The sequence below is a fragment of the Seriola dumerili genome, unplaced genomic scaffold (assembly GCF_002260705.1).
Source record: "Seriola dumerili isolate Sdu_G_001 unplaced genomic scaffold, Sdu_1.0 BDQW01000025.1, whole genome shotgun sequence".
NCBI classification, from domain to species: domain Eukaryota; kingdom Metazoa; phylum Chordata; class Actinopteri; order Carangiformes; family Carangidae; genus Seriola; species Seriola dumerili.
The window spans coordinates 22,160,605-22,186,347 of record NW_019174280.1 but is presented as its reverse complement, the minus strand read 5'-3'; the positions used below and the strand labels follow the sequence as shown (position 1 = coordinate 22,186,347).

At 45.3% G+C, this 25,743-nt stretch overlaps 1 protein-coding gene across 1 annotated transcript; it reads right to left on the bottom strand.

Moving 5' to 3' along the window:
• Positions 1-940: 940 nt before the first annotated feature.
• Positions 941-24,826, bottom strand: lama4 (laminin subunit alpha 4). The gene is made up of 40 exons (XM_022770486.1): positions 24,556-24,826; positions 19,830-19,931; positions 19,562-19,689; positions 19,388-19,462; positions 18,889-19,103; positions 18,400-18,500; positions 17,395-17,575; positions 16,808-16,891; positions 16,559-16,710; positions 15,791-15,901; positions 15,414-15,525; positions 15,090-15,254; positions 14,409-14,602; positions 11,861-11,977; positions 11,502-11,650; positions 10,810-10,951; positions 10,610-10,703; positions 10,410-10,526; positions 10,067-10,252; positions 9,844-9,983; positions 8,803-8,967; positions 8,087-8,232; positions 7,108-7,270; positions 6,868-7,001; positions 6,602-6,773; positions 6,338-6,469; positions 6,090-6,232; positions 5,818-5,947; positions 5,523-5,660; positions 4,974-5,107; positions 4,433-4,597; positions 4,050-4,188; positions 3,769-3,962; positions 3,485-3,674; positions 3,234-3,389; positions 2,600-2,759; positions 2,055-2,182; positions 1,853-1,946; positions 1,624-1,743; positions 941-1,540 (listed from the first exon to the last, which is right to left on the bottom strand). The coding sequence occupies exons 1-28, from the start codon at positions 24,661-24,663 to the stop codon at positions 5,935-5,937; spliced, it is 3,741 nt and encodes a 1,246-aa protein (XP_022626207.1). The 5' UTR covers positions 24,664-24,826; the 3' UTR covers positions 941-1,540; positions 1,624-1,743; positions 1,853-1,946; positions 2,055-2,182; positions 2,600-2,759; positions 3,234-3,389; positions 3,485-3,674; positions 3,769-3,962; positions 4,050-4,188; positions 4,433-4,597; positions 4,974-5,107; positions 5,523-5,660; positions 5,818-5,934.
• Between the last annotated feature and the right edge of the window lie 917 nt (positions 24,827-25,743).

The window sequence follows — 25,743 nt, the reverse complement described above, 5'->3', positions numbered from 1 at the left end:
TAACAGGCTAAAAGTATAAATATTAAAGTCATTAGAGAAGCCTATTGGGGACTTTATTAAGATTATCATGTAAATTTGACTTTCCAGGGACGGATGAGTGGAGCTGAGAGAGTGAAAGAAGAAGAAAAGAGGAGGGAATGAGAACAGAGTGATCCAGAGTAGATCAAATAAAATACTGTCTGATAATATTACAGTGCATGTACATGTTGTTTATCCTATGATGAAGAAGAACATTTACTCTAATTATATTAATTTTCTTTAAAGAATAGTAAAGAAAATTAATATAATTAGAGTAAATGTTCTTCTGTTGGCCTCATATTCAGCTCCGAGTCGTGAAGACATTTACTTGTTAAGGGATTAAGGCCCGAATGTTTACAATGTCTTATTCCGCCCCTGTTAAATAATGTATTATTTATCCACTGTAAATAAAATGAAAATCAATTATAATAGATTAATAAATATACTCTCCTGAATAAATATAACTGATCATCTGTCAGCAGTTTATAACAGCTGGACGTCTCGTGACAGATATATAAGGGAGTCAAATATATTTACTATAAAAAGAATCACTACACTATCTGGATTTTATATCATGGTTACATAACTCATGGCTACACCGACATGATAACAACAGCTGTTCAACAATGACTGAATGAGTGTCGATACTCATTGATCATCTCCCTAAGATAAGTACAGTTTAATACACAGTAGAGGGCAGTGTTTCCACGTTTATCTCAAGTAGCTGTATTTTTACAACAAGAACAAAATGAACCACTTCATATCTAGTTTTCCAAATAGGTTGTTCTTTGTCAGCACAATTCACAAATGAAAATTCTGTATTAGCTTGTTATATTCCACAATACTGCAAGTGAGAAGGACCACACTTCTAATAGTTTGAAGAAAAAGAAGCAGGAAATAAAACAAGCTGATATGGATGTAAAACATTATTTATTCATCAGAAATAAAACTGTAAAAAAAGAGAGAGTTTTGAGCATGAGCTTGTACAAAAAACGTGTCATTGAGATTATAAAGTCGGGGTGATGGACCATAAAATGCATTAATATCAAGTGTGTCTTTCACACTGTAAAAATAACTGTAGTCTTAACCACTGATACACTGTAGATTCTAAACCTGACATCTCACTGTCTCATAAATGATTCATTGTTTTCCACTATTAAATTTGGATGATTTGGTCATTTTCTTGGGACAATTTCATGTAGAACAATTAAAAAAGACCCAACAAGTTAAAGACAGGAACAAAGACAAAACTCTGACACAGTGAAACGAATGACATTACTTCTCTTCTTGGTTATGTTTGACAGAAAGAGACGTTTTTTTTAATGTGTTTGGTCAGTGCTGTATTGGGGATAGCGGGGGGGGTGTTGACGGAGGCGTTATGCTGCCGGGCAGGTTCCCACGCTGACGGCTCCACTGACCAGAACGGCTTTGCTGAAGCTGGCTTGGCTGTTATTGATGGTCAGGTTCTTCATACAGCCCACGTAGGCCTTTCTGGTGGGGATGCTCTCCGGGAGGAAAAGATCTGAAGGGAGGAAGAGCGTTAACGTGATGAGGAAAGAGTGGAGTTTGTTATCACTGGGGAAAAGCTGTGTGTTCCTGACTCACCTGGAGCTCCACCGATGAACACTGGCTTTCTAGCATCTGCGGCTCTGGCGTTCAGAGGTCCCACCACGTGGTTGACCTCGGAGCCCACGTTCAGCTGGACAACGTTGGCATCTCGGATCACTGAGATCATGCAGGACACAGTTCGTCAGTTGAGCCCAAAAGCTCCTTAACTTTGCATTTGTGTCAGTGACAAGAGCCGACTTTAAACTTTAAAGATTTAAATTCTCACCAGTGATCCTGTGCCAGTTGCCGGCACACAGACCCTGTCTTGGAGACACCTTTGTGAAGAATTCATGGGTGCCGTCGTTTACAAGAACCACCACCTGGAAACACACATCACAACTGTGTCCACGTTTCATCCCGGACAGCAGATACATTTCCCCTGACTAGAATGTGTGAAGTTTTTCTGAGTGACGGTGCAAGAGACCCACCGCTCCTTGATGAGTGTACATGGTGAAGAAGCCCTCTGCTGTGCGCACGTGCAGTAGCACGCCGGACGCCACACGGGGGCGCACCTCCATCACCAGCTCAAACCTCAGCCCCAGGTCAAAAGATTCATCTGAGGGAGGGAAACAAACAGAGAGAAGACGAAATGAACTCTGGGTACTTTATCTACTCACCTTCTTTGCTGCGTCTCTCTGTGATTGGTCGGTAATGGGAGATTACTCGGCTTGTTCAACAGCTGCAGCTCACTTCCTAAGTTCCTCAGAGCCTTCATAACATAACATAACCCCCCGTCTGAGGGTATCGTGTTCCCCTGCCCGGCCGCACTCACTCCCGCACATGAGACGGTGAAAGACCAGAGGGGCTTGTGAGTTTCCCCAAAAGAAAAATTTAATGAGCCGTGTAATAAAACAGATGCTGAGTTTCCAAACAGTTTTAGATTTAGTGTGGTGTTACTCTCTGGGAGGTTGACTGCACAAAATCAACACTTTTGCAAACTTGGTTTCAGGTTGTAGCTGGAGGAAAAACTCACCGAGCATGACGTATCCTCCTTCCTCTGAGAAGTACGTTCCCGGCTCGGAGACTCCCTCAAAGCAACGAGTGACCCCATACGTCTCCGTCACTGAGGACAGCCGCTGTCCGTCCAGCTCAAGGTTCTTCAAACAGCCAGTGAAGCTGTACGCAGAGTTTGTCTGAAGAGGGAAGGAAAATAAATCACAGAAAGAAGGAAATGAAAGTGAGGCTACATGATATTTTAAAGAGGATATAATCCATTGATCCTCTTACAGAGGAGGAGTTGAATTCATTAAGAAATAAAATGGTCGGAGAGGCGGTCCTGACCTCCCTAAGCCCCTCCTACCTGACCCCTGAGCCATGTTTAGACTAACGCATGGCTGAATATGTGATGGTTATTATTGTCCGAGAGACGTGCATCCTTGTTTTAAACTTCTGCACAAACATACGGACGCACGTTCACATGAGATACTTTTATCTTTTCCAAGCCGCAGGCCAGGAACACTGTCGACCTTCAGTGTTTATCACACATATGAAAGAGTTGTATTTCACTCTGGCAGGCACAGAGGTTACTCTTATATCATGTGCTACAGACCTTGATAGAATATTGATGTGTGTCGGAGGATGTTTTTATTGTATAAACTTTAACCTACCTGAATATTCTTCTGAGCTCTTCCAGGAGGAACTCCTCCGACATACAGGGGGCTGCTGACGTGCCAGGAGATGTTGCTTCTCTGAACTCTGTCCTCCAGCACCGTGAGCCCATCGATTATTAACCGCCCCTTACTCCCATCACGGATAAAAATAACCTTCAGCAGGAGAAAAGAGAGGGTTGTCACCGTACACACTGATGACACACAGGCTACATACAGAACTGACAGATGGAGCGAGTTCAGGGACTTACATCGTGCCATGCACCGTCATTGTATTTCTTCTCACTCTTGATTTTCACCCTCTGCTCTGCCACGTTGAAGGTGTACACCAGTTTTCCGTGGGCCAGGAAGAGCGCCATGAAATTGTCCTCTTGGACATCAGACACGTAGAAGATGGCACCGAAGGATGAGTGGGTCTTCAGGGACAAGGAGAAGTGGGACCTGGGAGGTGGAGGGAGCAGTTAGTGGTGAGGACGTGATGAGCTGTTGAACAGACGTGACCTTGAGGTTACTTCCAGTTGCTTGTTACACGCACCTCTCAGAAAAGGAGTCTGGGAGATCTGCGTAGTGCTGTCTGCTGTTGGCGATGCCGCCGTAGTGGAAGGCTTGTTGAGGCGCTCTGGGGCTGGAGGAGAGGTAGCAGGGCTCGATGTTCGGCTCCGACGGCTCCTGGTCGTCGCTCTTCAGCTCCATCAGACCCTGAGGGAGGCCGGACTTATCCCTGGTGACCTTTGAGGGTGTTTATTGAAATATTTCAGAATGGGCCAAGAGACTGCAACCAGAGGAACAAAGACACGTCCTCTCTTTTGTCTTTACCTTGTGTGGCTGGCCACGTTTGGCGCTGTGCCTGGACAGCAGAGCAGCGGGGGGGCGCTGCACCGGACAGTCCTGCAGGGACGTCTGAACCTTCTCCGTGTACCGCTGGAAGTCCTCAGGCTCGATGTCCCGGTCTTGTCTGCAGAGACACAGATAAAGGGAGTGAGAGAGTGCAAGAGTGCCGAAGCTGCAGAGATGCTCTTAACACACTATCACGTCTCCATAGCAACAAACTCTCTTTAACCACACGGCTTTATTTATACTCTTCCTCGGATAGAGGGAAAGGCAGAAAGGCCTCCACACCAGGCAGCAACTACAGTCAAAACCTCAGTGAGGAAAGCACAAAGAGAATCATCCGTCAGCTCCATCCAGTCGTGATCTACCTGTTGATGTAGGCGTAGCTGATGCAGCCGGTGAAGTTCTTGAAGCTGCTGCTCGGAGACCCGCCGTAGTAGAAGGTCTTCGCGGCAGCATCTGATGAGGAGCTCGTGGCTGACGCAGGACGTTTCTTCTCCTGCTTGTCTTTGTCATCCACCAACAAGGAATACCTGTGGGGAACCGTTCCGTTTACCGACACACTTTTTATGCACACATAACTGGAATTAAAATAATTAAAATAAACCTCAGATTTCTATCAGGAACTGTAGATAAAGATTTGTTTGTCTAGAAGCTAAAACCTCTGGTTGGTTAACTGTTTAACTTTTAAGTGGGTAATTACATCAGTAATGATCATGCTAGTGCAGGTATAGCTCATGTGGCTAATGATTTAGCACATATTGGCATGAAACTAGAAACCACACACTTGATTAGAAACCTCTGAAGGTTTCTATAATCACAAGAAAATTCTTCGTGTACGGGCTCTAAGAAATCAAATAATCTTGAAATGAAATAAATAAGAAAAGGTGCGCACAACAAAATACTTACTTCTGACTGTTCACTGAGGCCACTAGGAAGTGTGTCCTTCCATCGTTGTACTGTTTCCTGTGAGATTTGACTCTCGTGCCTCTGCAGTTCATCACCACTGCTCCGTTCTCCAGGGAGATGCTGAACTCGTCAGACTGAAGGAGAAGGAGAAGATCAAATTACAGTTATTATAATATACTTATTAGTTATCAATATATATTGCAATATTTGGGCTGGACATAATTGGACATAATCATATTGTTGTATATGTTATTGTATTTTATGTTGCAGGTAAGTGATGCTGCCACTTAACAGTTTTATTTGTCACATGTCACAGTAAAATGTAGAGCAGTGAAATAAAAATGCAAAACGATATAGATATAGAAAAATATTGCGATATTCAATATCATCAAATATTGGCCCAAGTGTGTGAGTGATTATAGATTATAGTCATTATTCAGCAGCTTCTTCAAAAGAAAAAGTCCTGTTCTTGATTACAGGATTCTTAAATCTACGTAAAGAGTAATCAAAACTAATAGATTTTTAATAAAGACGTGGATCGGCGCGTACCCCTTCGCTGTGGTAGAACAGGAGTCCACTGGGCTGTAATGTCCTGAAGTTGAGTCCTCCCTCGAAGCTGTCGAAGGGGGAAATCTTTGCCGTGGATCCCAGGTAGCTCTCTCCGGTGAAATAAGCTTTACGGGACATCTGTGGCGATTAAAAAAAAAAAAAACACATCTCGTATCACATTTCATTTCCTTTCTCTCAGCGTTCAGCGCGCACCGTCAGAGTGAAAGTTTGTGCATGTGCAGATGCGAGTGTGACTGTTTGCGAGATCGTAGAGGAAGCATCGGCGACCACTTACAAACGCCTCCTCCGGGCAGCCGCTGCTGATGCCGATGGTGCCCGGCTCCTCCAGCAGGTTGAAGTCCTTCTTCTGGAACTGGAAACCTTTCACACAGCCCTTCAGGCCGGTCACAGATTACAGCTCCGGCCTGTGGTGATACACACACACACACACTGACTCACACACTGACTCACAATACCCACCCACTGTAGTTGTGAAAAGGGTGAGAGACGCACTGTAAATGCACTTCCTGGAAACAGGCCTCTGGGTTGCAGCATCATTTAACTCACCTGGATTTGAGGATGCTGGATGGAGCCCCACCTATGTAGATATCTGAGAAAGGCAGCGTGGTTTTTGGGTTCTCCATAGACTTGACGTGGCTTTTGTCCACCAGCAGGATCACCTTCTTCGACTGGTGGTAGATGACCGACACCTGCGCAAAAAAGCCCGACACCGACAGTTACAGCGACGCGTAACTCGCTCAACATGCTGAAGCTGAATTGAAGCGGCGAATTAAATCAGAAGGTGTGTATCGCACCTCGTGGTACCGTGCGTCATTTATTTGCAGCTTCGGTAAATTGTTCTCCAACAGTTTTGGGCCGTTGCTGAAGCCGAAGTCGTACATGAGACGCAGGAAGCCGTTCTTTAATTCTAATAGGAAGAATTTGTCCTGTAAAAAATAAAAATAAAACACATAACTCGGTTACCTCAGCTGATAATGTGTTACAATATGTAATGTACAATATCCATCTAAAAATACACTTCAAGATGTTAGAGAAGAGGATGACGGTTGTAGACTTACCCCGTTGACCATGAGGAAAAGGACGCCATTGTTTGCAACTGTTCGTACTGCAATATCAAATCTTGTGACGACGCCAAATTTGCCCCTCCTCTCCATATTATTGATGAGTGCGTAGCCTGTCCCGTCAAACAGGTAGCTGGCGATGCGGCTCTGCGAGAACGCCAACTTGTACCTGAGAGGGAAAAGGAGAAAACGTGAGTGAGTGGATATTGGATATTTTAAAATTGCTTTGAGAGAGGTGAGAATCCAGCTGTGCACATCTGTACCTGGGGCACGGCGCTGATGCAACCACATCCATTTTGTGTGTCTCCTTGAAATTGTACAGACTGATGACATCACTGTTGAGCGAGGCCAACTCGATGCAGCCCACAAACGGAGCCAGACTCAGCGGGGGAGGCAGCTGGGATGAAAACAACGGAACAAAGTCACGTGTGATTATTTAGGAAAACTCAAGATGATTAAATAGGGATTTATTTGTAATGAGGACCTGATTAAAAATGCGTTACCTTGACCTCTGGGGGGACACCACCAACAAAGAACACCATGTCCTTGGGGTCGATGTCAAAGAGTGAGTCGGTGCCTGGAGCTTCGCCTTTCTGGATGAACTTCTGCTCGTCTGTGGAGCTCTGACTGGGGATGGTCAGGAAGACTTTCCCGTGTCTGCCCAGCCTACGAGCACAAAGCACAAAAAGCACAAAGGTCATTTCTGCCACCATTTAGCTTCTTATCACTGATCACTCCCCTAACTTTCTACATGAAGCTACCTGTTCTGCTGCATTTATGGGAAGTTATGGTCCCTTAAATGTTCCCCCAGAGGAGGAAAAAGAAGCTAGAAGAGCTACAACTCCTGCTGCTGAAAATCAGGAACCCAAAGAAATCAGAAAAACATTAATATCAGAGCCAGAGACGTCTCATCAGAGCCGTGAAAGAAATACAGGAGGACTGATTTGACATAGTCGGACGCTAGAAAACGTCTTGCTAAAGCGAAGCAGAGCGTCCAGCCTACGTCCATCTTTATTTACAGGTTTACAAAGTGTCAGAAATCTCAGTTTGGTGTTCACTACCGACTGAGCTATTGAGTCTATTTTCATTCGTTTATATATTGAGTATCTATTGATCAGGAAGCAGTAAATGAGGAGTGATTTCAGACACAAACTTTGCTCTTATTCACCACCTGTTGTCGCTCGCACGTACGTATTCTTTGTCATTTACACGAGAGAAACAAAAGGTACTGCTGAGGAAAACACTGATCCACAGAGCTACTAGTGCTCAGTCACGCTACAGAGCACCTTTAAGTTTCTTTGTTTTATTGAATCGTTATTATTTTAGTGTGTTGCAGTGACGTATTTAAATTTCAAATTCATTTAGATTAAAAAATTGTTGAAGAAAACTGGTGAATCCTGTACGAGCCACTTGAACACGTGTGTTTGTACGAACGGTTGTTGCGTGAGGCCGACGTTTCTACAGCTCATTGACAGATATTACCTCTCCACTTTGATGTAGTTGAAGACTGCAGGCCATTGGCTGACGGGCTTTGACCCCAGAGGAATCTCAACGTCCTCGCCCCCGAGGTTGTACACGTAGACCAGGTTGTCGTTCTTGATGGCCAGACCCATGTAGTCTTTCCTCCCCTGAGGCAGAAACATCACAGAACATCAGAGTGAGTTCTCCTGCAGGGAGAACACTATTTCACCTAAAGCGGCTCTAGTGGTTTCAAAAGCACGAAAGACAAAAGCTGCAGACAAACATCGCTGCATACATTACAGTGGCAGAGAAATCACCGAGGTGAAAGGCAGTTAGGGCGAACAGAGGGGCCTCTCTGTGCGCCGCTGGGCGGGGGCTAACGGTATTTATGTAAATGAGCTCCAGCTTTGAAGGCGCACACATGCTATTGTCACGGGCGTCTCTTGGAGACCTTTTGAATGGGGCAACTGTGCACGTTGAAAGGGTTTTTATTCCTGCTCCCATGATCACAACAAACAATTCATGTCCACATGCTGCTCCCTGCTCTTTTTTATTTTCTTTTTTATCTGAGCCCCCGGGGGCCTCTGGGTGCAAGGCTGTGAAGTTTCAGCAACAGATCTGGGCCACATTCCCACCCACGCACTCGGCCGTCACATCGCTGCTGTATTTACTTCATGTAATAAAAACATTTATTCTATCATGACTAATGAGACCAACTCTCTCCCGGGACTCCTCACATTTCTGTCTCCCAGGTACAAGATGAAACGGTCCTCGATGGGGTCCTTGTCGGGGTCCACTCTCATGAACAAGCTGATGGACGTCACCGTCTTCAGCTCTTCCAGGTTACTGTGAGGATGAACCTCCACCGACGACTGGCCATTGAACTTCATGGACACTTGGACCTGAGACAGAAAACAAACCCACGGTGAGGTCAGTGTGGTTCTGTGAAATGTTCCAGCGGCCCAAAGCCAGCTATTAATGAATCAATTATTTACATTTATCTTAATGTTCTTTATCAGAATGTTGAATTGTTTTATTTTGATTTTTCCATGTAAAATACTGAAAAGGGCTGTTTAAATATAGCTTCTTCTTCCTCCTTTAATTATTATAATTATCATTAAGTGCTTGGTAAAGAACAGCATGAAGCTCATATATCATGTGTTTAATATATATTTTATTATAATACATATTATAATATAATATATATTATATATTATATAATATAATATAATATATATTATATATTATATTATATTATGTTGTAATATTCAGAATTAATTCGCTCATGTTACTTTTGTGATGGTCTGGTTCACACCTCACGATCATTACGACTAGCAGCGGCCATTTCTCATTGAATTCCATCAGTATGTCGCAATTAATGGGTCACATGCTTCATGGACAGCGTCTAAGGAGGCGTGGCCTCTGAAGACCGCAAAGACGGCAAAGGCCGAACCGAAATGAGATGATCTGGTCTACGGAGGATTTTACTTTTTATGCTCCGCCGCTGTTTATTATAGTCATTGCCTCCGCCTTGGATCCACCTGTTGCATCCTTCGTTGCCCGGGAAACAAAGGCTGCATTTTAAGAAGCCTTCGAAATGACTAACGTGTCATGTTAGCTAGCTAGAAGCAAAAGTGCTAATACTCTTTACAATGTCACCTGTAAAAAGTATTTGCTACGGCTCTAAATACAGTAAATGTGTTTTCTGCTGCTGCGAGCGTCGTTGGTCTCCTGAATCCAGCTCCCTGCGCTCATGAAGCTTTTAGTGATTTACTCACTTTCTTGGCCACGCTCCGCGCCTGAGCTATCAGCTCTCTGATCCTCATGATGTTGGTGGTCACGTTGTTGACGGGCTTCTTCTCCTCAACCACCTTCAGTTTGTCCAGCAGCTCAGGAACGAGCACGTTCAGGTTCTCCACTGCAAGAAAAACAAGAATTTAAACGTGACGAGAAACTGTTCAACCAACAGGATAAACGCATTTCTTCTCCTGAATCGCTTACCGGCTTCCCCGGCGGAGGAAACGGCCTGTTCGTAAGCATCTGTGGAGTACTCGTTGTTCCTCATGTTGGCGGCCCACTCCTCCACCTTGCTGCTGATGGGTGTGACGGTCTGAAGAACCTCTGCCGAGCGGTTGAGGGTCCCCTCGGCCACCTCCAGGGTGAACTCCAGGCGCTTCGGCGTCCTGTCTGGAGACGGTGCAGAGGATGAGGAAGAGCAGATTCTAATAGAGCAGGTCAAGGTCTTCAGCAAAAGGAGACGGGTGTAAGGAAGGTTAAAAGCTTAAAGGTTAATCTAAATAAATTCAGACTAATACTACAGACTGTCTCTCGAAAGTCGCCCTACCTGCCTGAATCCCACTGATATCCTTCACGATTTCTGCCAGTTTTTTGCTGTTTTTATCCATGGTCTCTTTGGTCTCCTCGATGTATTTCACCTTGTCGACCACCTCGGATTCAACCTCTGCGACACAGAAATGCAGTGAATAACCCGACACACTGACGATCTATGCGACAGCGACGTGTAGTTCTGCGTGAGCCAATTACCAATTTGTTCTGAGTGTAGTGAAACAGATTCCTTGAAAACATTGTCGCTCTGCGTCACCAGGTGTCCGAGCTGCGTGTTGATCCCGGTGATCGCCTGCGACACAGAGCACATGATGGTGAAACCCTGAACGCCATATATACGCCATATATATATCAGAACTGAGTGAAAGGTAAGAGGTGCGCTGTGCAGTGTAACACACGTCTTCAGCTCTCTGGGATAAGTTGAGGGTGGTGATCGAGGTGATGTTGGCGTCGTTGACGTATTTCACGATGTTGTTGTAGACGTTGGCGGCGCTTATGGCTCTCTGCACGAAGCCGTTGGCGTCGCTCGCTCTCAGATCCCTAAAGGAGACAAGACGGAGCGTTTCTAGGATCAAAGAGGGTTTCTCCTCGTGAGCGCGTCAGATCTCTTATTTGTGTTATTTTGTGATTATTCTTTTTGCATCAGTGAGTGAAGCAGCTTTTAATCGTTGATTTAAATGTGAACTTTGGTCGTTACTTTTGGTTTTATTTTTCTTTTGTTGCTCCATTGATCTCGTTGTTTTAACACACGTTTCCCTTCTCGGTGTTTTTGTTCTGCTTTTATGTTTGTGCAACACAAAAGTGCAATATAAATAAAGTTATTATTATTATCATTATCATTATAAAGTCATCTGCTGCTGCCAAAGAATTTACACTGAATAAGTTTGAGCAAGTGTTGAGGTCAGAGTCTGGACTTATTGATCACGCCTGGAGGAAGATTAATCGACTAATCTATTATTCAATAGATTCATCAATACAAAACTGTTGGTTGGTGGCAGCCCTGTGGTTCAGTAGGAAGGGGAAGTATTGAGAGACTAACAGGTGCATTGTGGGTTTTGCTCATGTAAGTTTAATTGAAAAGGCGTCTCACTCCTCCAGCTCGTCGGCCTCTCTCTCCAGCTCCTGAGCGTGGGCGTCGGCCCTGTGAACCAGATCCCTGTCCGCCAGCGACAGGCGCTCCGTCTTCTCCGTCAGCTTTTGGCTGGCACCGTCGATCGCCGCGTGGTACTCCGTCACATTCTGCACACGCACATACACACACACACACACACACACACACACACACACACACACACACACACACACACATACAAACAGATACACGTGTGATTCACTTACAAGGAAACTCCACTGACTGGCATCAGTCATCAATCATTTATACACAGGTGTTATTCTCAGTGACATCGTGAGACACACACACACACACACACACACACCTCAGGTCCTTACCTGCACCAAGGCGTCCACCTCAGCCACAGTCGCCTCCGTGTCAGAGAGGAGGCCTCTGGCTGCTTCCAGTGTGTCGTTGACAGCAGCGTGGTCCTCCGTCAGCCCCTGCTGCTTCACCTGGGGGAACAGAGAATAATACGTCAAGCTTCAGAACGTTCCCCGACACTATAACCACTACTTCCTTTCCTTTATTACACGGGGTACAGCAGAGATAGATGATGTATTTTGGCCCCTAAACTTTAGAACAACAAGACTCAGAGTCGGTTTTATCGTCTTCACTTCTTAAACACATTTCTATTAAAAGATAAAAAGCTTTTACTGTGTGATGTCTTTTTAATTTTGTTTCCATTTCACTTTGATTCGTTTGGACTTTGTTTCTTGTATTTGAAAGTGCTACACAAATAAAGTCTTATCATTATCATCATTATTTTTATTAAATGAAAAGCTGCGTCTGAACTGCGGCTTTGCAGAGCGTCTTAAATACTTAAACACTTACCCTGAAACATTTAACACATTTAAAGAAGCAGTTTGTCCTTTAGGCAGATACACTTTTTTCTAAAGGATGTTACACAGCGAACCTTCATAATAGCAATTTACATACTGTATAGTAAGCAGGTTCACCTAGGAGGCATGTGGATGTTGGAACCCACACCCCGTCTTTTGTTTGACCACTGCATGACTAAGTATGGCACAATGCTGAGATGCTTTGATTGGCTGTGGTAACTCAGCAGTGTGCACACTGCGGCTGCAGCTGGTGTCGACCGGTCTGCGCTGAAGGCGAGGAAGAGCCCCAGATTAGGAGAGGCTCTGTGTTTGGTTAGTGCGCCATTCATGGCATTGATTTACAGCAGAGACCCTGATCATGGAGATCCCCACTCCCGATAACACATGCGCACACAAACAGAGACACACACACACACACACACACACACACACACACACAGAGTCCAGCAGCAGCTGTTCTGCTGGGCAGCGGACCCATAATGTCAACCAGGGCACGGCAACCAGAGCTGAATCACAACTTCCTGGATCCAAATTCCAGCCACATATGATTTTACACAGTTGAATATGAGATTTGAATCCAGCAGATAAAGTCAGACCGTACGATTGTTTCTACATGCTTTAACCCGTTTATTAAACCTGTGAGTATTATCATCAGGGCCAAACATTTTCCAAAGCAGATGTTTAGATATTTGGATGTTGTTTCCTCCCTGACAGGCAGCCGGTGGTTTCTACATCTCACTGCGGTGTGAACATGAACTGGAGTCGTGGGTTCCAACCTACGCCTGTTATTAGCAGCTACACGCTCTTCACCAGCTACTTGCTAACTGCAGCTGTCTGCTGTCTGCTGTTGGTGCTGGGCAGGCTTTTAGTGTGGTATTTCCGTTGCCGTGGAGATCGTAAGATGGACATTTACAATTTGTATCTCTGGATCTATTAAGGTACCACTACACCTCCGTTATCTGTCTATCATATATACATTATATTACATTACATTTACTCCTTTAACAGACGACTGACCAGTGAGGGACATCACTGAGGCGTCAGTGCAGTAGGAGACTCGGGTGTAAGCACCGAGCACTACATCGATTCAATAAATACAAGGAGATCGAGTGAAGAGGTCCAGCGTAAGTGCGTAGTAAGTGCTACTTAAGGCATCTCAGGGAGTTAGAGGTGTTAGGAGAGGAGGTGCTCTCTGAAGAGATGAGTCTTCAAGAGGTTCTTGACGCCCCCGGCTCTGATAGAGTTTCAGGGAACCACCGAGCAGAACAGTCCGGACTGAGACTGGGACTCGTGTACAGGGATGGTGATGCCAGGAAACATTCTGGACCATCTGTAAGTGATGTGATCTTTCTGGTCATCATACACGTACATACACTTTATAAAGTATAATATATACTGTATGTTTGCTGAGCCACCTAAATGCCTGGCAGTGTTCTGGTTTTCTCTCCTAGTGGCGGGAGAACAGAGAAGATGAATCTCCTCTGTACAGTAATAATTCTGTGTTTTGGCTGTGGGTTGCATCATGGGAAAATAAAGCAATGTTTCTGAGTGTAGGCTCTGGATATTATCATGGGAAACATTTTTCATTGCAGCATTACTCCCCCCCTCCCCCATGCAGGCCTCCTCCTAATGTAACAGTCCAAAGCTCCCACAGATGGTTTAGAGTTTCTGTTCCCGGAGCTTAAATACCTCGATAATACAGTTCTCTGACACGCATGGCAAACTACAACCAGATCTCCCCCCACACTCCATGCAGAGCAGACGGAGGACGGGCTCTCCTCGAGTCCTTTAAGGACAGGTACCTCCGTGTGATTGAGTACAACTCAGCATTGTTTGAAATACTGTGAGTGGAGATTAAGCAGAGAGCACTTAGAGGAGGAAAGTCATGACAGCACCCTCCCTCACAGCAGGGAGGAGAGACTGCGGGCTCTTTAACTGGACTGTATCTTAGTGATTACCACAGAAGAAGAAGGGAGTGCTGGGGGAGAGCGACGAGGGGAGGGGAGTGGCGCTCAGTGAGAGCATGGGGGTCATGGGAAATCACCTCATTCCTCTGGAATTTGAGGGCGCTGGCTCTGTTCTTGTCCACGGTCTCCTGGACGGTGCTCGCCGCTTTCTGGAGGAAGCCCCGGGCGTCCGACAGCTTGGTGGAGAAGCGGGACAGAATCTCCCTGACAGGTGGGAGGCGGCCATCTGTGATCATCAGCTTCTTCTCCAACTGACGGATACGCCTCAGCACTGGAAACAGTCAGACAGATATATATATATTATATACTGCGACTGTACAGCGGTACAGCAGCGGGTGGCAGCAAGGGTGTGAGTACAAACAATAAAATAAAACTATAGTTTCTTTTGTTTGGTGTGAAAAACCCTAAACTCCACCCTCCAATCAAAGTTCAATTTGTCCAATACTTTTTTGTTTTATGACCAGATTTTTTTTCGTGCTTGTTAGCAAATGTTAGCATGCTAACACACTACACAAAGATGCTAACTGTGGGAAACTGTTCACATTTTTACTGTGAACGTTAGCATGTTGATGTTGGTTGTTAACTGTGGTCTGTTCAGGCTCGGTGACTGATACACAGTATATTTATATATTTAATATGCGCTTTCACTTCAGTCTCATTCAGATACAATTTCACAAGTTGTTGTATCAAATTGACGCCAATGATGACGGCAAAAGGTAATCAATATGTGCTTTTTTCTGTGAGCTCCGTGTCCTTACAGTCATGGGCCTCAGTCGACTCGTCAGTGGCGATGGGCTCTCGTGGGGACAGGTCCAGTTTCCTCATCCACGTCACCATTCCCTGGGCCACCTCCGTCTTGCGTCTGACCACCTCCGGGTCCACATCCTGGTGAACGCTGTACAGCTCCCAGTCATGGATCATCTCTGCACACACATTCAAACACACACATCAACACACCTGGACACAGGCGTCACAGTGTACAGCACGCGCCCTGCGTATGAATTAGGCAACACGACCTCGTAACTGCGAGAAACGCACAAGACACAGATGACACAAAGGACCGTGTTGTACGTGTTTGATACCTTCGATGCGAATGTTGAGATTGGTGAGGTTTGTGCTGAGCTGTTCGGCCAGAGTAAAGGTCTCCAGTGTGTCGTTATCCAGCCTGTTCCCCAAAGTCACCACCACACTCTCCTGAAAACCACCACACAAACTGATCAATGTCGTCTTGTAGAGAGATGAGTCGAAATAACTGGAAAAGATGTATTTATAAACCGTACAGAACACAGATATGTATATGTAGCCACGCTGTTATCTGTATACTAGTTACTGGGAGCTGCTGGGAACAGTTGCAGCACTGGTGTATGATGTATTTCTAGGGAAAAAGCTGTGGTTTAAATGTCTTCCAGGAACTACTTAAATGGTAAATGTGCATTAGGTGAAGGATGACTCTGCTGACCGATTCTCCAAGCTCTTTGATGTCGAGCACCACAGCTTTCGTGGCGTCCTCCAGCTCGCCGGTCAGCGCCCTCATTGCAGATGACTTATTTCTCCAGCCTTGAAACTGAGTCTGGAAGCAAAGCAATTCGGTTCACGCACCAGACAGCATTATAATCATTTAGCAATGGTGAAAAGCTCAAAGCAGCATAAACATTTAAAGGAAAAAGTACATTTTCCCCTTTTAACATCTCAATGTATTTCTATCTTCTTAAGGAGGTTATGAACTTGTAACATTTCATCTAGACTGAAGTACAGCTGTTAATGTTAATGCTAATGTTAGCTATGTAGCAGTAGCGAAACTTACAAATAGCTCCTTTAAACTGCTTTATCAAGTTAAAAAGTTTAACACATAGCCTTCTAAAGCTGATGGTGCTAACATATTAGCAAACTACTGCCTGTTGAAACATAATGCAGACATGGAGCAACGTTAGCATTCATTTGGAGTTGTGTTTTTAGCAAAGCGCAAAATATCTGATGCTTTAGCTGCTAGCTGTTCAACTTCTAGTTAGCTAGCTAGTTGCTAACTCTTGTAGTGTGCTGTACTGTTTATCAGTTCTTCTCTTCTCTGCGGGTTTTTTTCTTTTCTCGCTACAAACAACCCATTTCACAAAACACACAGTCATTTGATTGTTTATAATAAAAATATTGATTACTGCAGCTTTAATTTTTCTTTTAATCCATATTGTATTTATGTTCTTGCATTTCCACTGTGTTCATGTGCATGTACCTCCAGTCGATGAGCTGTGTAGTTGTAGTATTTAAGCCTGTCGTTAGCCGCAGCCCCAGTGGAGATGTTCAAAACTCCAACTCTCAGCTGGTCCAGTGTCTTATTGGATAACCGCAAGTCCCCAATCAGATGCCAAATGCACTCATCACAACCTAAAGAAGTAATGTGAATTAAAGATGATTTAAACAGACAAGCAGCCTTTTGTTCTCCTACACTGGAGTCTCTGCTCTGGCTGTAAACTCCACTTACTGATGTTGCACAGGTTGATGGTTGCAGCCTCTGCAAGGCACTCTCCTGTGTGCATATCACAGTGGCCGCTCTCACAGTCACACTCTATAAAAAACAAACAAAAACAAAAAAAACAGATGCATTTCATCATGTTACAGTGTAAAACAGAAAGTTCTGCATATTAGCTTAACTTCTTGATAAGCTGGAAACAAGTCGGCGCAGTTATTGAATATACACGAAGACAAACAGATGGTGTCTTGGCTCCAGGCCTGCACATCTGTCTTGTGGCCTCTCTTGTGTGGGACTGATGGTTTTTAGCAGCTGTCTGTGTGTATGGATTTGGGCAACATGGTGATGTCATCCTGCTCTCCGCGGAGAGTCTCCGGCCACGGGATCACGGCGCTCAGCAGATGCTTCTCTGACATCATGTGCTGAGGCAGTGGGTGTGGGAATGTGAACCCTCGGTGCAGTTTTTTATTTTTTTTTTTAAATTTCTCTCTCTGGGAAAGCGTTATCTGCATTGAACGGTACGACAAATGATCTGGGGGCGTTTTATTAAAACGAGTAAGAGAACATTTGGCGTGTTGTGTGACGGTTAAATGACTTACCCTGGCAGCCGGAGGGGCTGTAGTCCCAGAAACCTTGGAGGCAACGCTCGCAGTAACGACCTCCAGCCCCCGGGCGGCACGGACAGCTGTGGGTGAGAGGATGGCAGGTGGAACGAATGGAAGCTGGCCCACATTCACACCTCCGACAGCCCTGACAGCTGGAGAAACCCGAGTAGCCCTCCTAGATTACATGAGTACAAAAGACACTGTTGGATCCCAGCATCCGCCTGTTTAAATTCAATTTGAAATACATTGCCACGCATCATTTAAAAGATGATTCTGGTCTTATTTTGGCAATCACTTCAATCAGTTATGATAACATCATGCACACTAAAGTAAATACTAGGATCAGAGAACACAGTGACATTATTACAACAAAGTCTGAGTGGAAAGAAACACCAGCACTCTGATAATTGGTCTGGTTGTCAGCAAATCACCAGTTTAGCCAAATGATCTAAACCACTTTATTTAGAGATGAAACTGTGAGTGGAATCTACGCCAAGTTTGTACCAGGACATCGGTTTATAAACTTGGTGCTGCCGGATGTTTATAAAGAACAGTTTGTGTAATCATTTCACCATCCACCCTGGGTTTTCCTTCCAAACAAGGAGGTGTAGGTTGTTCTTCAACTGACAGTTCAGTAATTTTCATTTCATACCCTTTAAAGGAGAGTTCAACTGTTCCCTTATTACACTTTAACTACCAGTTCAACTGTTTAGTTATTACACTTTAACTACCAGTTCAACTGTTCCATTATTACACTTTAACTACCAGTTCAACTGTTTAGTTATTACACTTTAACTTTAAAGTTTAGGCTTTTCTACTTTGACGCTGCGTTCTCGGGTCTTTGCCGTTAACGTGTGTAGTACAATGTTCCGTGTAGGAATGAAAACCAAAACCATGAATACCCAGGTTGTAATAAACCTCCTGTACCTCATCCTTTAACTGTGCTTGACACAGAGTCTGAGTCTCCCAGAGGAAGAGGAGTCACGAGGCTTCTCTTACCTCACACTGGTCACAGAGTCGCCCGGTGACTCCTGGTCTGCAGTGACACACTCCTGTCCTGTCGTCGCACGAGGAGGTGCCACATTTATTGCACACGCACTCTGGGACGGACACAGGACATATGCCGTGATGAGAACATCAGAGGTCAAATGATGTCACAAGCACGGTTATTTTTGGACTTGCAGGGCCTCGAAAGACATATGGTAGTCCTTGATCCTGAATAGTGACCTTCGTCTTGTTTTTCCACTGAGCAGCATTAGGTTTACATCCAGACCGCACTGAACCATTAACAGTAACTGTAACTCTGATGCATGTAAAATAACTTTGATTATTCCAGCAATTGATAAACAGTTAAATATAAAAACTCCTCAAAGTTTTCATATCCTGCTCTGCAGCTATTTTAAGCTGCACAAGCAACAAACAAAACCTTCAAGTATGGATCAAACATCTCTTGAATTAAAGATGCGGGAGTTCACTCGTTGCCCTCACCTCTGCAGTTCTTGGCACTGATGGCGTCGCCATAGAAACCTGGTGCGCACCTCTCGCAGTTGGCGCCGGCGGTGTTTCCCCAGCAGTGCTGGCAGTGGCCCGTCACGTTGTGGCACTCGTTGAAGATCAGGTTGGGGTCGGAGTTGCCGTTACAGTCGCACCTCTTACAGGAATTGCCAATTGCCATGGGGTTGCCATAGTAACCAGGAGCACACCTGGATGGGGAGGACATATCAACAGTATAATCTCTGCCATTCAAGCCATTGGCTACAAATCTGCGCTTTGTTTTATCAGTGGATTTGTTGGTTCGAAGCTGTAAATGTGTTGCAAGCTTTCCACTGCAGCTTGAACTGTGACCTCCAGTCAAATATCTTGGACATGGAAAACTGTTTGTTGCATAACTTCCAGTTTTTTATTGAATGTGCACGGACCACATTACTGCTTACGTTGGATTTATACAACTTCCTGGTCGGTTGAGGAAAACCCTGCCAGCACTGACCTCTCACAGGAATGTCCGGCGTAGCCCTCTTGGCACTTGCACCGCAGATCGGCGCCACCACAGTGCACTGCGAAGCTGGCCGCACACACAGGGGGGAAAGTATTTCAGAGATTACACACACCGCTTGGCAACACACAGCCTTATCGCCGCAGAAACAAGAAGGCACCGACTTACTTGTTGGAGGGGACTGAGAGGGGGCAGGCGCAGGGTTGGCAGGTGTGGCGTCCACCCGGGCCGGAAGTCAGCATGTAGCCGTCCTCACACCTTTCACAGAAATCCCCTGCACTGTGCTGCCTGCAGTTCTGACAGGGAAGCATTGAGCTTATGGCACCTTAACTCTTACAATATCCAAACAATCTATTTGCCCTTCTCATGAATATTGATGAAATAGTTTGTTAATTGCGATTTCTTAAATGCCTGATAATTAACGTGGAGAACTTACTATACATATGCCGGTGATGTCCTCACAGTAGTCGGCATGGCCTTTACAGTTGCATGGTAAGCAGACGTTTTGCTCACTAAGGAAAGATCCCTTCTCACACTCCTGCAGCAGAGACAGAAATGAACACGTTTACTGAAAAAACAACACCAGCAGAAGAGCCTCAACAACCGAGTGGTTCGATCTGCAGCCTCTAGATTTTGTTTAAGAGGCACGAGAAGAAAACAACACACATTTTCATTTTATATTTCTAGTGTACAAGTGTAAATTTCCAGTGTCAAACAAAGGGCAGACTAACCAACAGGAGGTAATCAACACAGCAAGTACCAGGAAATGAACAGGCTTATTTTTAAAAGCCCACAGCTGGATAAGAATGAAGTTATTTATATAATCCAAACATTGAGTGTCTCAGTGGGGAGCTGGTCTGAGGGACGCACAAAGAAACAAAGCATTCATAATCAAAATGAGCATCCACACAAAAGCTTTATTTCTAATATAAACCCAGTCAAGTGAATCTCCTTGGTTCTGCAAATCTCACCCTGAGGTATGAAGAACAAAAATTACTTTGCAAGCAGAGACAGATGAGTGAACAGGCCCCACCACGTGCTGTCATTAACATCTCTTCTTTAAAAATTAATGAAGGTCCTAATCATAAAGTGATTTACCACAGTAAACTAATTAAACAACAAAAGAGATTTTATGAGCTTGACAGTCTGTAGTTGGTAACAGTTTATTGTTGTTAGACAAACGATCATTTAGACTTGATTAACCATCGTTTCATGCATGTTAATATCCCCTGATAAAACTGATAATTACTTAAATGTTTTTTTTGCAGTGAGACTTTGACTTTATACGTCAGTTTTAAACACGGACAGACTGAGCTGTGAGGAAACTGTCGAGAGCTGCGGCAGTTTCCTCCCGTTAACAGAATCTCATTTTAAAACCTGCATCCTGTCTCATGTTTGTTCGCCACGGTTTCTCAGGATGGTGTGATGTCAGAGTTCACAGACGCCCACCATGTACACACACACACACACACACACACACACACACACACACACACACACACACACACACACAGACAACCCCTTTGAACATGAACATTTGAAGCAGCACCATTGAATGAGGGATACATGTGTACAATAGCACTTTGTCTGCAGCAGACTGTACGACCTCCATACTTTGACCTCCTCGTTCCAGTCCGTCAACTGGACATTGACGCTCTGCACCCAGAACATCCAGAAGATGGAACATTCCCCCAGACACACAGTACAGTATGCGTGCATGTGATTCATATTTTCCTTTGATTTGTTCGCAGATGGCCCCCGTGAGACAAAGACGCGCTTCTGTCTCCGAAACATCCTGTGAACAGCAGCGCCGATTCTTCCCCCAGGAACCGGTTCCTGCGGGTTTCCCTGACCCCCAGTTCACATACACACTGACACAAGACATTATCCATCCGTGCCCACTCACACACTCAATGTGTCAAACCTGCCATGTAAACACATCCTGAAAACGCAGCTAATGATGCAAATGGGTTTTGATGTAGTTAGGAGTAATAAACCACAGAGTTCCAGGGCTGTTTACCATTTGTAACGCCACTTTAAAGAGTTTCGAAATGGTTGAGCTGCGTGACGCTCGGTGATGGGTCAAACAGCTGTAGTGTTGTACACACAGGGGAGTGGAGGACAGGGAATTTAGGGTTGGAGGGAGATGGAGCAGATGGTGTCGAGGTGGGACATGGACCCTTTAGAGTTTCCTCTAAAATGAGAAGCATTCATCTCGAACTTGTCGAAACGTTTGGATGAGACCTAAAATGACTCGTTTGACATCTTGGAGAAAAATAGCTCGGCTGCTTTCTTTTTGAGAGTGAGGTCATACATTAAGCTGGCGTCACAATGCGTTAGCCTAGCTTAGCATAAAGACTGAATCCAGGGGGAAATAACTAGTCCATCTAAAAGATAAAAATACACCTACCAACACCTGTAAAACTCATCAAACATGTGGTAACTTGTTTCTTTCACTTCACCATAAACAGAAAAGTTAAATTTGTGCTACTTCTTGACAAACTGTCCACTCCCTGTCAAAGGTAGCTGGTGAACGTAGTGGAGCATTCAGCAGCTAAAGAGCCATAAAACTGAGCCTGATAGTTTAAATAGGATGTTCCAACATGGTCATGATTCATTCCTCTTAACTCTCATGGAAATGAAAATAGTTCAGATCAGCACCCTTTGCCAACTATGCGCACGCTCAGTAATGTGAACTATTTCTGTGGCCTTCGCACTGAACCCACGACAACAGAAAACAAAGATGACATTCAACATGTTGTGTGAAGCTGCTTTTTCCAGTGATTCACCCTCTGTTCTGCTCTGATAGGATTTTATCAGTGTATTTCCTGTGTGCCGACTGAGGGCTAATATGACAGACCTTTGGGCTCCATCTCCGCGACACAGAGACAAACAAACGGAGTTCGTATCAAGCGCGGAAAACAGGGTTTGGTTGTACAGATCAGTGATGTCCAAAGTCAACACACACTCTCTGGTCAGGTAGCTTCAAAACTGCAGCCGTGCCCGCTCTCTCCGGAGTGTGTGAGGGCGTGGGAAGCCTCCCTGACAGACAGTCGGATCTCTAACATGTTGCTTCATAAAGACAAACCTCTAACTAAGAATTAAGTGGATTAAACATTAAGTCTTAAAGGCTGAATCTCATTTCTGTTTTGCTGCTGTACTTAATACTGACACTGAAGACGGGTTCAGACGGCGGATTTAGTCGTGCTAACTCCTCCCCAGTATGGGACAGATCCTGGGTCATGGGAATCTCATCCTAACTCAATAACTGTGTCTGTCTGCAGGGGTGAGGCCAGCTCTCAGGGGACCCACAACGCCACTTATTAAAAAAAAATAAACATGTGCATCCGTAAATAATTGCTCTGGTTTAGCACGGCCGAGTCTGGGGGTTGTATACCTCCAAATTCTTTTAGACATTTCTGACCTCCAGCACATTTTCCCAGGATGTTTCTTTGTACTGATCCCTTCTGAGAAAAAGCCCAGTGGACACAAATCAACCTCAAAAGCATCTGTAGCATAAAGGCAGTCACAGTGTAAAAGAAGATTTCTGTAAAAGGATAAAGTTGTAGTTCATTTATGGCCTGATATCTTGTTCTGTCTACAGCTACCGGCAGCTAGCACATGCTCGTTACACAAAAGATGTGCAGGCTACATCGACTGTACAAGAAAGTCTGTCAGCTAATCAACTGATCAATACATCAGGATATATTCTTTTGTCATCATGCACTGAATCGTCACACAATCTGGCAAGAGAGATGCTGCTTTAATGTGAAACGTGGTTTTTGTTTTTCATGGTTGATGATACCAACAAGATATTGTTGAACTCTGTAAAACCCCAGATCACGTTCACTGATGGTTAAAGGGCCTGTTTGTAAGTTTTCTCTGGTGGCGGTGATTGACAAGAGCTTCGGCCATCGTTATCTGACATCGGACGCCACAGTGAGTCGCTATCGGAAAGTGACAAGAAGGGCCGCGGCTAGCCGGTTAGCGCGCTAACTTCAGTAGAAGGGAAGATGTGCTAGAGACAAGAGTTGACGATCATGAAAAAGTACAGACAGCTCCTCTACAGTGACAGTTAATAAAATCCTGAATCCTGAACATAAACTCTTCCCTCCTGTGTGAAAGACGCCCCGCACGCCCGTCTACCACCGCAACCTCCACATCCTTACTCTCTACGACCGACTCAGTAATGACGGCACTGGATGTAAATCTGGTGGAGGTGTGGAAATCGTGCGTTCAGAATGGCGAGGGCGAACATGTTTCCTCTTCTGTCAGAAAATGCAACAAAAAAAAAAGAGCGACACTCGTATCATGTTCACAGTGCGGCCAAACAAACGGCGGCCTGAGAGGATTAATCAGGTTTAAATAAAGCAGAGCGATGAGACAGTGTCACCTCACCATGGTGCACGCAGCTCACATAACGTCTTCTGCATTAGGTGAACTGTGTGCATGCATAGCGTCCAGGATGCATCATTTCCTGTGATTCTTTTGTGCATGGAGGACGCAATTTGAAGGCTGAATTACATGAAACAATTAAGGTACTGTATGGAGAGGCAATTACAGTGTGCAAAATAAATCTTGTCGTGAAACATTTGGCCGTAAATAGCAGCAAAAATGGGTTGATCCGTTACAGATTATAACGGATAAACTCAGAATTAGAGAAGACGTCACAATTAAAAAATGTTTGACATGGAAGTTGATAGTTTGGCCTCTGAACATCCACTGGAGCTACACCAAGCCCAGGGAACGCTGGCCTGTGTGCCAGCACTACCCTTACTGTTTATTGTGATCCCTCTCTGCCTGGTGTTGCTCAACATTTGGCAACTGGTTCCCATTAGGGAACTGTCAGGGAGGGGCATGACAGTAACTCAGAGCCCGTCTGAGCTTTAGCCTTGGGGCACCTCTGATGACACAAACACACACACATGAGTGAACACAAAGCAGGACCACTGTGAAGTCCAGACACAGAGTCAAGTGACCAGACATCCAAAAACCTATCACTGCTCAAACTGTCTCATCCTTCACAGTTTTCACCTTGACATCAGGGTACATGTTCATCAGCCTCGTTAGAAACAGCACATGTAGAGTAAACACAGCTGTGATGGCATGCTCAGTGCACCGGCCAAAAAGAGATAAAAAAACACAAAACAAATCTGTCTTACTTCCAGCACCAACTGTTGCTGTTCCCCAAGCCTGGCGGCAGAAGCTGGACAGGCGATCCCTGAGAGGATGCAGAGAAGGCAGAGGCTGGACAGAGATTTAGCAGCCATATTTGTGTGTTTGCCCAGTGGAGCAGTGATCCCCCCTTTTCTGTCTCTGTGTCTCTCAGTGTCTCCTGGCCGTAGGAAAGTCTCCGGGCAGCTCCTCTTGCTCGGCTGAACCCGTTTGGCTTTCGCCGTTTTCTGCTACTCCGACCTCCAGATGCGGCGCGGCGCCTGGTCCCAGCCTGAGCTCAGTCCTGTAAAACAAACTTGTGTGGACTTCCTCCTTTTCTCTCCCTCCCTCCCTGCCCTGATTCCTCTCCCCTAGCGAACTTGCCTCTCCCCTGAGCCTGTGCCTAAATCACTAACAGATGGGAAGGCTGGAAACTGAGGGAGAGAGTGAGAGAGAGGGGGGGGAGAAAAGAGAGAAAGAATGACAGAGAGTCCAATGAGCAACAGAGGGCTTCTGTCTCCTGAGCAGAAGGCAGGCTCCAGGCGGACAGTGCACACATCCACCCCCCCACCACCCCCCCACCCCTGACGAGCAGAGTCAGATTGAGTGTTAGCTCCTCGTCTCCATTTGCAGGTCTGTGGCACCCTTTCACCTTGGGCTCAACAGGCAGCACCCCTCCCTCCCTCCCTCCGCTCTCCCCCTTCCCTTCCCCTCTGTTTGGCCGGGGTGGGCAGAGGGGTTTAAAGCTTCAACACTCACTCGGTGCTCCGCAGGCAGAAGAGAAACAGCTGCTCTCATATCCCGGCCTCGGACGTGAGCTTTCAGTTTGTCTTCCGAGGTTAGACCAATCAAAAGCTGCTAAATTTACGACCATTATTGTGAGGCTCTTAAAAGGAAGAGCCTGACTGTCACACTTCCAGCACAAAGACAGGGATTGTCAGGGTCTAAAAACAGAAGTTCCCGAGGATGTGAACTGCTGGAAAAAGGGTCCAGGTCAGACGGTTTCTACGCCACAAAGACCGCGCTGCAAGCAGCTCCAAATACGTCCCGAGTAACGCTGTACCAGAAGTTATATGTCTCAAGTGACTAATAAACAGGTTGTCACATTCCAGTCATGTATGGCAGAGATATCATCCACACAAGAGGAACAACAAGGCCTCAGGCAGCTCTATATTTACAGAACCAGGGGTTAGAGT

What these genes read in the sequence shown, in the direction of transcription:
- lama4 (XM_022770486.1), bottom strand. Translation starts at nt 24,663, where the DNA reads ATGGCTGCTAAATCTCTGTCCAGCCTCTGCCTTCTCTGCATCCTCTCA. An exon ending in GACTCTGTGACCAGTGTGAG is followed by an intron (nt 17,576 to 18,399) that starts GTAAGAGAAGCC and finishes CATGTAATCTAG; the next exon opens with GAGGGCTACTCGGGTTTCTC. An exon ending in AGGTGGACGCCTTGGTGCAG is followed by an intron (nt 11,651 to 11,860) that starts GTAAGGACCTGA and finishes GTGCGTGTGCAG; the next exon opens with AATGTGACGGAGTACCACGC.